Below are 12,310 nucleotides of genomic sequence, written 5' to 3'. Positions count from 1 at the left end.
GAATAAGTTTAACCTAAAAAGTGAAATAGTTCAACTTAAAAAGTAAAAATAGTTCAACGTAAAATGTGAAATAGTTCAACCAAAAAAGTGAACTAGTTTAACCAAAAAAGTGAAATAGTTTAACCAAAAAAGTGAAATAGTTTAACCAAAATAGTGAAATAGTTTAACCAAAAAAGTGAAATAGTTTAACCAAAATAGTGAAATAGTTCAACTTAAAAAGTGAAATAATTAAACCAAAAAAATGAAATAGTTTAACCAAAAAAGTGAAATAGTTCAACTTAAAAAGTGAAATAGTTTAACCAAAAAAAATGAAATAGTTTAACCAAAAAAGTGAACTAGTTCAACAAAAAGTGAACTAATTCAACTGTCAAGGCTAGTAGTGAACCAACCCCGGCAAGAACTAGTTCAGGCAAGCATACTTGAAAAGTTCCCATGAACAAAACCACTCAAGAAAGAAAGCTCATCAAAGGTTGCTGTGGCCGTGTGGGAGGATTTGATTGATTGATTGGCGTATCGATTTTTTAAAACACCTGATTGATTTAAAGTTGGAGAGTTCCGAGCGAACATTTCTTCTGACTAAAGGGAGGTAATTAGGTCAAGTAGTGATTTCTTAATTACCGCCCCTGTCACTTTCGGTTTGTCATTGGGAATAATTTTAGCCTGGGTGTTTTGTTTACATGTCCAGGTGATGGTGGAGGGGAGGCTGGGGTTATGTAGCTAAAGGTGGAGGGGGGGGGGACGGCAGTGTTAGGGCCACTTTTGATAGGGGGCGTGGTCAAGCGTGAGATGACTGACACAAACGTCTAGAGTTCTATTTCCGGTTTAAATGTGATGAAAGCTATAGAAATGAGGACGATGAGGTCCTACAGTCGACAGGACCATGATGTCCTATAGTCTAGATACTATGATGTTCTATAACACAGAGGACCATGAGGTCCTACAGTCGTTAGGCAGATGATGTCCTACAGGACCATGATGTCCTACAGTTTAGAGGACTATGATTTCCTACGCTCTAGAGCAGGGGTCTCCAAAACTACGGCCCGCGGGCCGGATGCGGCCCGAGAAGTCCCCTCATCCGGCCCGCGGAGATCTTTTTGTCCGATGAAAAATCGTTTGTCGGTGATTGCTGAGGAACTTTTCTCAGAAAAATCAAATACATGCCTGGAAAAAACTGGCCCCCCGAACTGAAACTTGATAGTTAATGCGGCCCTCTGGCTGAAAAGTTTGGAGATCCCTGCTCTAGAGGACCATGATGTCCTACACTCTAGAGGACCATGATGTCCTACACTCTAGAGGACTATGACGATGTCCTAATATTAATGGACTGATTTTAAACTGGTTGGACTGTGCTGTTCCCATCCTTCAAGACTTGCTACTGTGATATTTTATTACCTGTGATGTTTTATTACCTGTGATGTTTTATTACAAGTAATGTTTTATTACCTGTGATGTTTTATTACATGTGATGTTTTATTACATGTGAAGTTTTATTACATGTGATGTTTTCTTACCTGTGATGTTTTCTTACATGTAAAGTTTTATTACATGTAATTTTTTATTACCTGTGATGTTTTATTACAAGTAATGTTTTATTACCTGTGATGTTTTATTACATATGATGTTTTATTACCTGTGATGTTTTATTACCTATGATGTTTTATTACCTATGATGTTTTATTACCTATGATGTTTTATTACATGTGAAGTTTTATTACATGTGATGTTTTCTTACAAGTAATGTTTTATTACCTGCTTTGTGGTTAAGAAAACCTAAGTTAATGGCAGGATCAGATCAGCCCCTAATGAGTTTTAACTTTTATCTTGGTGTGTGTGTGTGTGTGTGTGAGGGGGGGGGGCAGTCTTTCAAGTGAGTAGAGAGATAATTGAATACAGTGGGGGGGATATGATTAGTGAGGTGAGATTAGATAGGGGGAGAATTTAGCTTGTTTACAGTACTAAAGACATGGATAGCTATCTTTAGCTACCCAGACAACATTTAGTTTTACTTGTATAAGTATCAGCGAGCTGTAGCTAAAGACTATTTAGCTATAGCAACTTCATACGTACCAGCTAGCTCTAGTTACTTAAAGACCCTTTAGCTATAGCTTCACAAGTACCAGCTAGCAGTAGGTATCCAAAGACCAGTTGTATCATCCTAAACCTAACTAACTCAAGCCATCTTAACCATCCACTAATCAACCCCCCCCCCCCCTAAAAAAAACAACCCAATAAAGGTCCATTTTCTACCCTTAGATATCAGCTAACACGTCATTATAAACCAACTGTAGTGTTATGGTGTCAATTAAACACTTGATCTGATCATGCATGACATTTTTCCAATTCCTGCCAACCCAACAAAGATTATGTTGTCATGTATGACATTCATTAGTCTATGTCAGTCCTAATTGACCTAAAAATACAAGACATTCACTGATCAGTGCAAACAATTAAAACACAGAAGACAAGAAAAAATTCTTCCATATGTTTATTTAGTTGTATGAAAGATGGAATGTTTTAGCTTGACATGATGGCAGTAGGCAGTGTCACATGAGGACATTAGAATGTGCTATATGACAGTAGACTGTGTCATGTGATGACATTAGACTGTGTCACATGACAGTACATGTCACATGACATTAGACTATGCCACATGACAGTAGACTGTGCCATATGACATTAGACTATGCCACATGACAGTTGACCATGTCACACAGAAGGCACGATGAAATTAATTCATTAATTATAAAACATGAGAAAACAGATCACTAGATTCCATTATAACAATAATTCCTTACATCAAGACCAGTTCAACAAATGTAGGATCAACCCTAGGTTAATCAACAAAGTTTACATCTCAACAAGGATTAACCCTAGGTTAATTAACAAAGTTTACATCTCAACAAATGTTGTAGGATCAACCCTAGGTTAATTAACAAAGTTTACATCTCAACAAATATCAACATAATATAACCGTCTCAAATAAAAATCCTTCAGTAAATATCTTAAAATATGTGTATACAAAATATGACTTATAAACCAACATAGAACACAGGAAGATGACATAACAAAGTAACTTAATCAAAATGATGTCACTAAAAAACTAAGCACAACCGATGAAGTCTGTATACAGTTAAACAAGTCCTCAATAGAACTGTATTTATGTGCTGAGTAAATATTCTGAAACAAGACATCCCACACCCAATTAGCGTAAATATTGAGCATTATATTCCACTTGTTTTTATTTGTATTTCTGTATTTTTTATTTCCATGCATGTTTTCTTTTGAATTTGTATTCTTTTTTTTTTTAATTTATATTTGTTAAATTGTATTCCTGGTTTTTCTTCCGATTTCAGTGATAATCCTAGCAGAATAACAAGATGCTAAAACTTAATTTTCGTCTAATTTAATTAAGTTTTAAGCTGAGCTCCTACATATTTAAAATTGCCTAACTTTTAGAAAACCAAAAAAGAAAAAAAAACCTATCCAGAAACATAGATGATTTTTTTTAAAGAACAAAAAATTTTAAAACTTGATTTGACCTAAAGGCTAGCAGCATCAACAAAAAAAAAAAAGTAACAAAATGTTTTCAACAAAGATGAGCAAGCACAGAGGTGAGAAGTCAGTGTCGGCCATCTTGACCCTCACAGAGTTCATAGGTCAGGGCAGCCATCTTGACCCTCACAGAGTTGATAGGTCAGGGGCGGCCATCTTAACCCTCACAACACAGGCGGCTGGTGGAACTCAACAGGTGATGGGGTGGGCAGGCAGGACTTTACCTGTGCAGGTGCCAAATCCCACACGATAGCCGTTGCCCTCACAGTAGCCTGAAATTGTTTTTTTTTAAATCCAAGATTAAAATAAATTTTACAATGTTATGGCTGCATTGAAAGCAAAATATAACTCTACAAACATAGATTTACACAATGATTGACACATAGACTTACATTTAATTTAAACTGTTTAACAGCACACACAAAGTTGCGCCCATAGATAACACAGCAATAAAACAAAGATGGTCGCATAAATGTCATTATAAACAAAATACGAAAAAAAACCACAGACCACAAAAGAAACCTTCAAAACAGAAAAAAAAATAAGCACTGACCATGAAAGATGACCTTCAAAAAAAAACTGACCATGAAAGTAAACCTTCAAAACAGAAAAAAAAGCACCACTGACCATGAAAGATGACCTCATATACTACAGTAATTAAAAAAAAGCACCACTGACCATGAAAGATGACCTCATATACTACAGTAATTTTAAAAAACCCACTGACCATGAAAGATGACCTCATATACTACAATAATTTTAAAAAACCCACTGACCATGAAAGATGACCTCATATACTACAGTAATTTAAAAAAACCACTGACCATGAAAGATGACCTCATATACTACAGTAATTTAAAAAAAACCACTGACCATGAAAGATGACCTCATATACTACAGTAATTTAAAAAAAAACACTGACCATGAAAGATGACCTCATATACTACAGTAATTTAAAAAAAACCACTGACCATGAAAGATGACCTCATCCCCATCTTGCAGAAACTTCCTGGTCAGTCCGTTGCCCAGGTCAACAGTTCTGGTACCTTTCCAGCAGAGTTCCAGCATAGATCCCAGGGAGTCTTGTGTCTGATGGGAGAGGAGTCTAATGGTTAGCTTGATAAACTTTCTATGTACTATCTATATAATACAGTTACTGATCTTTCTAGCTGCAACTAATGATGTGGCCAGGATAGACATGCACATATAAAAAAACACTCAAGACTATTATTCAGCACATTTGTTACCAACAAACTATTTATTCTACCTAAGTCTGCTGTCAAATGTAAATCCAACGCTTCCTCTCATATCTTTGCCTACCAACTGCCTTCTCGTTTCTCTACTACATCACACTCAAACTACATATTCAACAAATAAAAAATAGAAAACCTTTCAAACCAAATTTTACCCTCTCCCGAATTATTATCTAGCCTTAAAAAACCCTAATCAACTGCTACTGTCATTATCTATATTCAGTCTGTTCACTTATACCTCCAGATCGACATAAATGTACACCATCAATACCTTATAATGTACGAATGACAGGAGTCTTACATTAAGGTTCATTTGTACATTCAAAACTACATAAGCAAATGTATACCATCATAGAGAGGCATCAATCTATATATATAATTCTCTTCTGGGAGCCGTTTGAAAACAAGCTGCAAACGCGCCTTGCAATCCCCTCTCTTCCTCACTAGGCATAAATCAACCTCCCCCACCCCCGCATGGTCTAATGAGCTGTAGTTCACTCTAAATGTTTACAAAACAATCGTAGAGCAGGGTTTGGTGACGGCTATTAGGGGCAGATAATTCAGTTTGAAACTATTTTAAACTTAGAGGAGGTAACTAAGAGGAGGCTGCTTTCAGGGGGGGGGGGGGGGGGGGAATGGGGGTTTAGTGTTTTAAAGCAAATATTTTCAGAGGCAGCATTGGTACTGTCAAATTCACAAATTATGAATTACTGAAAAGTAGAAAAAACAACTAAATAGCGGCGTATGATACGCCGCGGGTCGGCTCGTACCTTATAATGTATGAATGACAGGAGTCTTACATTAAGGTTCATTTATTCCCACAGTGTGCTTGTGTAGCTTACAGTTTAATAGTAGAAAATAAAACAATAATATAAAAATCTTTATAATAATAGGCTTTAAATGCCTGAAAACGAGAACGTTAATTAAAGTTGTTTTCTTTAATAAAAGAACTGTTGCTCATGAAACCTCATACACATTTTGACAACAAATGCTTTTATAAAAGAAAGTAAAATAGTTTTATTTTCTCACTTTCAGGGCATTTAAAAGCTTGTTCTTATTTTTTTCTTAGTTGTAATGTCAGACGTGATTTCAATCAACACATTGGACACAACCAAGAATCTTCTCAAAATTATTCTAAATGAACATTAAATATTTTTTTAAATCTTTTGTTTTATTTTGTACTTTTTAGTCATATGTTCTTCGTGAAGCTGTTATCTCCCTTAAGCTGTTATCTCCCTTTTACTATTGAATTTGGTAATTTTTTAATATGACAAATCTAAAATGTCTAATTAGAATATATTAGACATTCTTGTTTTGTCAACGAAGATAAATATATGTGGAAAGTTTGAACAAAATAGATGCATTAGCAGTAGAAAAAAACTTAAATTTACCACCAACCAACCAACAGACGTAGGGATGAAATAAAAGCTTATAATAAACTGACCTCGCCAGAAATAGTTCCTGAGCCCATCAGATCCCCGGGGTTAATGTTGCATCCAGAGACTGTGTGGTGGACCAGTTGTTGTTTCATGGTCCAGTACATGTACTGGTGGATATAAAGCACATTGTCTAAGCAAATTGGATCTTGTGATTACATGTACTAGTAGATTAGAAGAAGATTTGTTTGGCCAGATTATCTGGCTTAATAAAAAGTGAAACGAGCAGAAAAAAAAATACTTTAAAATTGGATCTTGTCATTTTAAATGTAGATCTACTAGTAGATTAGAAGATTTGTTTGGCCAGATTATCTGGATTAAATAATTAAAAAGAGCAGAGAAAAAATTTACTTTAAAATTGGATCTTGTGATTACAGCTGGCTTGTTCATACCATCGGCTGAAACAAAAACAGGATGAGAGTATCATACAACTTATCCAACAGTTATCATACAACTTATCCAACAGTTATCATACAACTTATCCAACAGTTATCATACAACTTATCCAACAGTTATCATACAACTTATCCAACAGTTATCATACAACTTATCCAACAGTTATCATACAACTTATCCAACAGTTATCATACAACTTATCCAACAGTTATCATACAACTTATCCAACAGTTATCATACAACTTATCCAACAGTTATCATACAACTTATCCAACAGTTATCATACAACTTATCCAACAGTTATCATACAACTTATCCAACAGTTATCATACAACTTATCCAACAGTTATCATACAACTTATCCAACAGTTATCATACAACTTATCCAACAGTTATCATACAACTTATCCATCAGTTATCATACAACTTATCACAACAGTTATCATTTAACTTATCCTACAGTTTTCATACAATTAATCCAACAGTTATCATAGAACTTATCCTACAGTTATCATACAAGTTACCCAACAGTTATTATACAACTTATCCTATAGTTATCATACAACTTATCCATCAGTTATCATACAACTTATCCCAAAAGTTATCTAACTTATCCAACAAGATATTGATATTTATTCACCCAGCTATTCTGATCCACACAGCTGTTCCATGACAGGATGAAATATCCATGTACAATTTTACACTCAGACAGTCACATACAACTGTTAGCACATGTCATGTGGGCACATGACATTTTCTTACAAAAAATAAACAACGGCCATCAATAAGAAAAATACAAATTTAAAAAAAAAAAAAATACCCAAGATTGACACGTCCAACTTGATATCAAAATTGTAATCGTCAGCGTGACGCAGGTAAGGCAGAGGCACAGGATCCTGTGGGATAGACAGATAGAACTTATTGCAGTCCCCATATCACTACATAACAAACCAGTGAACAAAAACACAAGTTCCCCAGTTAAACATATAGATTTGGCAAAACTTGAATTCACTGACACACGAAACAAAAGTGTATTATTTATACCTGGGTCATGTTGGGGGCAATGAAAGGTCGGAGGGCATCCATAGTCACAACCCAGGGAGAAATGGTTGTCCCCAGGTTCTTGGCTAGGAATGGACCCAGGGGAACGTACTCCCATTTCTGGATGTCCCGAGCTGAAACACACAAGTTGTGAGAATAAAATCAAACGCAATGGACAGAATTTACAAATACAAATCTGTATGGCTAGCGGGATCAAGTAAAACAAGAAGGGGAAATGGAATGAGACAAAAAAGTTATAAATAAAGTAATCAGTCATAATTTCTTCACACACCCACTTGATGCAAAACACACACACACAACTATAAAAACACAAGTTCAACAAGAAGATAAAGTTCAGGGGAAATGGAATGTGATAAAAAAGCTATAAAAACAAAATAATGAGATAATTTCTTCACACACACATAAGTGATTATACAACACACACATAACCAAAACTACACACAAGATTCGCACAATTCACAAATACAAATACTTTACACACAAATTTGCATACTTGACACACACAACTATAAACTAAACACAAGAATTACACAATTCACAAATACACACTTAGAACACAAATCTGCACACTTGACACACACAACTACACACAAACTCATGACACATCTCCACCACGCATGCTCCACCAACTACCCACCACTCCAGTCGTTCATCAACACCATCCCAAAGATGTGGTCCTCAGCCTTCTCCATTGTGACTGGGTTCCCCAGCAACGTGGCTGGGCCAGTGAAGAAAGCCGTCTCCAGCTCAAAGTCAAACAGCCTGCACGGTCCAAACACTGGGGGCGACTCTAGAGATCAACAAAACAAAACACTTCAATTGAAGAATTCTGAATTTTTTTATTACACTGATGGGGTCACTAAATTCGTTAAAGCATTCTCAATTTTTTTATCAAATCATACAAAAAAAACAGTTAAGAAAAAAAAAAAAAGAGGAAATAAAAGTAAAAGTTCTTCTTTAAAAGAAAAGTTTTTTAAAAGATGTGTTTTATGTAGATAGGCACTAAGTACATCACTAAACATATTTGAGTTTTTTAAAAAAAAAAAAAGCCAAGTTGAAATAAATGAACTTACTTTCATCAGGCAAGGTTTGACCATTTGGTCTACGAATTGGAGTCCCAGACACAACGACAGACGAGGCTCTCCCATGGTAACCTACTGGTAGATGTGTCCTGTCAAAGTAATGTCACAGAGATATGAACTTTAGTAATGTAAATTTTACATGGTTAGAAATGCAAATAGAAAGAACTGTTAGTGTTGTAAACTGAGTCAAAATATCCTTAGTACACATTTAGTTTCAGATTTATAACATTTTAATCAGAGTAGCTTCCCTTTTATCAACATTCTCACACATATCCATTTTATAATTAACAGTATACCAGATGACACTTATAAAATATTGCAACAATACATACAAAATTAAATGGTTGCTTCAAGTATTTAGTTATTATTATCAGTTACCTACAAATATAATAATATTCTATGTCTGCTTTCAAACTTATTTCAGCTCAAGCTTTAAGAAAAATATGTGGCTCTTACAATGCATGCAATTGAGCCAGCACAGCATTCTAAAATATATTTCTATATTCTCAGTTTATTTTACTGGGCTTACAGTCCAGCGCTAGGAATAAAGATGTCAGAATTAAATGATAACTTGCCAGTTAGGACCATTAGGAATAAATTGTTGCCAAAAGTGACCAGAATTCAAAAGTTAAGAGCACTAGGAATGGCTTCAAATGTGGCCAGAATTCAATGACTTGTCAGTTAGGACTACTAGTAATGGCTTGCTGTCAGGAGTGGCTAGAATTCAACCATGACTTACCAGTTAGGATTGAGGGCATTCTGCGGATCACGGAACATGCAACCAACATTGAAGGCGTGGTTTTTCGATGAATAGAAATCTGTGTAGTCGCCTGTTGGGGTGTGTGTAATACTTTATCAATAATCATAAACAGCTGATATGTTTGGCTTCAAATTATTTACAAAAAATGATACGCAGGATGTCTTCTGATTTTCTAAATTTTATGTTTACTATCAAATAAGTACAGTGATCAAGGTAAATTTATTTTAAACGAGGATCTTCTAAAAACCTGAGGGCTAGTTCTAGCAGCTAAAACAAACAATTGCACTTACATTACAATAACTAGCCTTTCAATACCACAATAAGAAGTTACAATACAATAAGTCTTACAATACAATACCAAAGCTAACCTTACAATTACAAAACTAGCCTTACAATATCTCAAGTCTTACAAGACCAGAATAAGTCTTATACCACAGCTACCCCAACAATACCACAAGTCTTACATTTGTAAGTCTTACAATACCACAATTATGCTTACCAATAGCAGCTGGGAGGTGCATGGTTGCATGATTTTGTAACACAAGGGATCTGGATAAAAAGAAAAGCGTACATATTTTAGCTTTCAACATAGTTTATTAGTTAAGACTAACTTGTTCCCAATAAAAGATTAGGTCTGTAGTGGGCTTCTTCATATTAAATTAATTCAAAAAATTCACTTTAAAATATCTCCCATTATTTTAAATGCAGAGAAACATTTTAAAAATGATTATTATATTTCACTAAAAAAATGTATATTGTCATCTGTTCTATTATTTTTTGTAACAAGATTATACTTCACAAGAAACCTGGATTTATTTATTCAAATATCTGATGATGCCACAGCTTTTAGCTTCTATCTCCTAACGTAAAATAAGTGGTTTAAAAAACATTTAGCACAAAACTAAATAGATCAATACTACTAGTTTACTACTAGTCCCACCTTGATCTTAGTACAGCATCATCGCGAAGGACAGGTTCGGACTCAGATAAGACCTTCTGCAGAGTCTGCCTAGCTTCACTCCAAGCACTGCGACCCAAGCCCATAAAGGCATTAAGAGTTGACTGTCAAGTAAAAGACACAACCAAATTTATTTGAAACATTGTCTTTTCAATAATGGTGCATGTAAAAAAAATTGTGTTTTTTTTTTATGCAGGAGGTCTATATTACATTTTAAGAAAAAAATTTGGAAGTAATTAATTAAAAAGGGTAAAAAACATTATTTGATTGCCAGTAAATTTATTCAGTAAAATTTCTACTTTAAAAATAGACTGATGTAACTGCTATTGAGTTAGGGTTAGGATCAGCTAAGAGATTTCACAGTAAAAATATCTAAAAAAAAAACTGATCTTAGAAGTGTACAAATTTCTTTAACATTTGAGAAGAAAAAGAAAATATTCATGTTAAAGAACACTGTTTTAAATTTAAATTAACAACCTATATTATCCTTAACTAACAAAAATGCCCATAGCACAGTGGCCTACATTTACAAACACGCAAACAAACAAATTGCTAGATTCTAATTTTACCTGCTCGAATGCATGCTGCAGCTCAGCGCTAGTGAACAGATGCTTCACCTCAGACAAGTCCAAAATGTAATCTCCAATAGCAACTCCAATACGCTTGTTAGGCTGAAAATTAATTGTCATGCGCATTAGGCCCAAAAAAATTGATACCTTTTTTTAGTAATTTTTAATTTAGGACAATTTACTGGACTTAGGTAGACTAAATCAGATCTAGTACTAGAGGCAGTATGGCCCTATAGCCAAAATCACTTCAGGCACTTTGCTTGGGGTAGGCTAGGAAGAAACTAATTAATCATTAAACAAATAGGCCTAGTTAGCCTATAGTTACAGTAGTTCTAAACTAGTAGATCTAGTAGTAGTAGTAGGCCTATTTTTACAAGGCACAAATTTTTTAAAAAATTAAACCGCTTATTAATTAAAATTAAAACAAAAGAAATTTTTAAAAAATGTTCCACTTTTTTTATTTTTAAATTGTTAGGCCTAGCTAGACTAGATCTAGATTTCTACTTGTAAATAAATGAGGAAAGTACTGGGCATGTTGGGTGTTTCTAGATCTAGATTTAGGCCAATAAGTCTCCATCATTTGACGTTTTAGATTTCTAGATCTAGATCCAAAATAAATTAATAATCAATAGGCCTAGCTTATGTAGCATATAATGACATATAGATATCTAGTCTATTATCTACCTGTCCTATGGATTGTGTTACAAATATGAGTTGTTTCCCTTGCCAGGCTAAAAAACAAGTGTCTACCAATAAAATTCTTTAAAATAAGATTATTACGCTTATTTGATGCTTACATTGGCTGAAGTTGAAAATACTCCATAAGGTAAATTTTGTATTGGAAAGTCGCTGTCTGGTGCAACAGAAATAAAAGACATTTTCAATGTTAAGTGTAAGAAACGTTTGCAAATCGTTGCCGATACAGGTAGCATGCGAAAGTGAAAGTACAAGCGTACCTTGCCAGAATTGTGTTAATAATTTAAGCCTAACTTCGAAACAGATATTATTTTCCTTATCTTATTCTTTTTAAGTTTGGAAATTAAACATAAGGTTACTTGTGGTGTGATAACATATTTCTCAACCAGAAGATGAATGTACTTATAGACCTACATATTAAGTAACGACCTCTAATTTAATCTAAATAAAAATACTATACGCCATAAATTCTTTAGATTTTAAATTTTCGGCTTTGATCTTGGTCTTATTTTTTTCTTCATGTGGAGTGTTTATTTTTAATATTAT

General features: G+C 34.3%; 1 protein-coding gene across 1 annotated transcript; it reads right to left on the bottom strand.

The window, feature by feature from the left end:
- Positions 1–2,471: 2,471 nt before the first annotated feature.
- Positions 2,472–12,015, bottom strand: LOC131955525 (fumarylacetoacetase-like). The gene is made up of 13 exons (XM_059319680.1): positions 11,866–12,015; positions 11,069–11,170; positions 10,482–10,603; positions 10,041–10,090; positions 9,521–9,611; positions 8,773–8,870; positions 8,337–8,489; positions 7,682–7,812; positions 7,458–7,533; positions 6,593–6,639; positions 6,250–6,351; positions 4,524–4,641; positions 2,472–3,824 (listed from the first exon to the last, which is right to left on the bottom strand). Exons 1-13 carry the CDS (start codon positions 11,998–12,000, stop codon positions 3,742–3,744), a joined length of 1,308 nt encoding a protein of 435 aa, XP_059175663.1. The 5' UTR covers positions 12,001–12,015; the 3' UTR covers positions 2,472–3,741.
- Between the last annotated feature and the right edge of the window lie 295 nt (positions 12,016–12,310).

This window comes from Physella acuta, unplaced genomic scaffold (genome assembly GCF_028476545.2).
Source record: "Physella acuta isolate Inbredline_101_S28 unplaced genomic scaffold, ASM2847654v3 ptg001074l, whole genome shotgun sequence".
NCBI lineage: Eukaryota > Metazoa > Mollusca > Gastropoda > Physidae > Physella > Physella acuta.
Note: the sequence above shows the minus strand (reverse complement) of the source record. Positions and strands in the feature narration are given on the sequence as shown.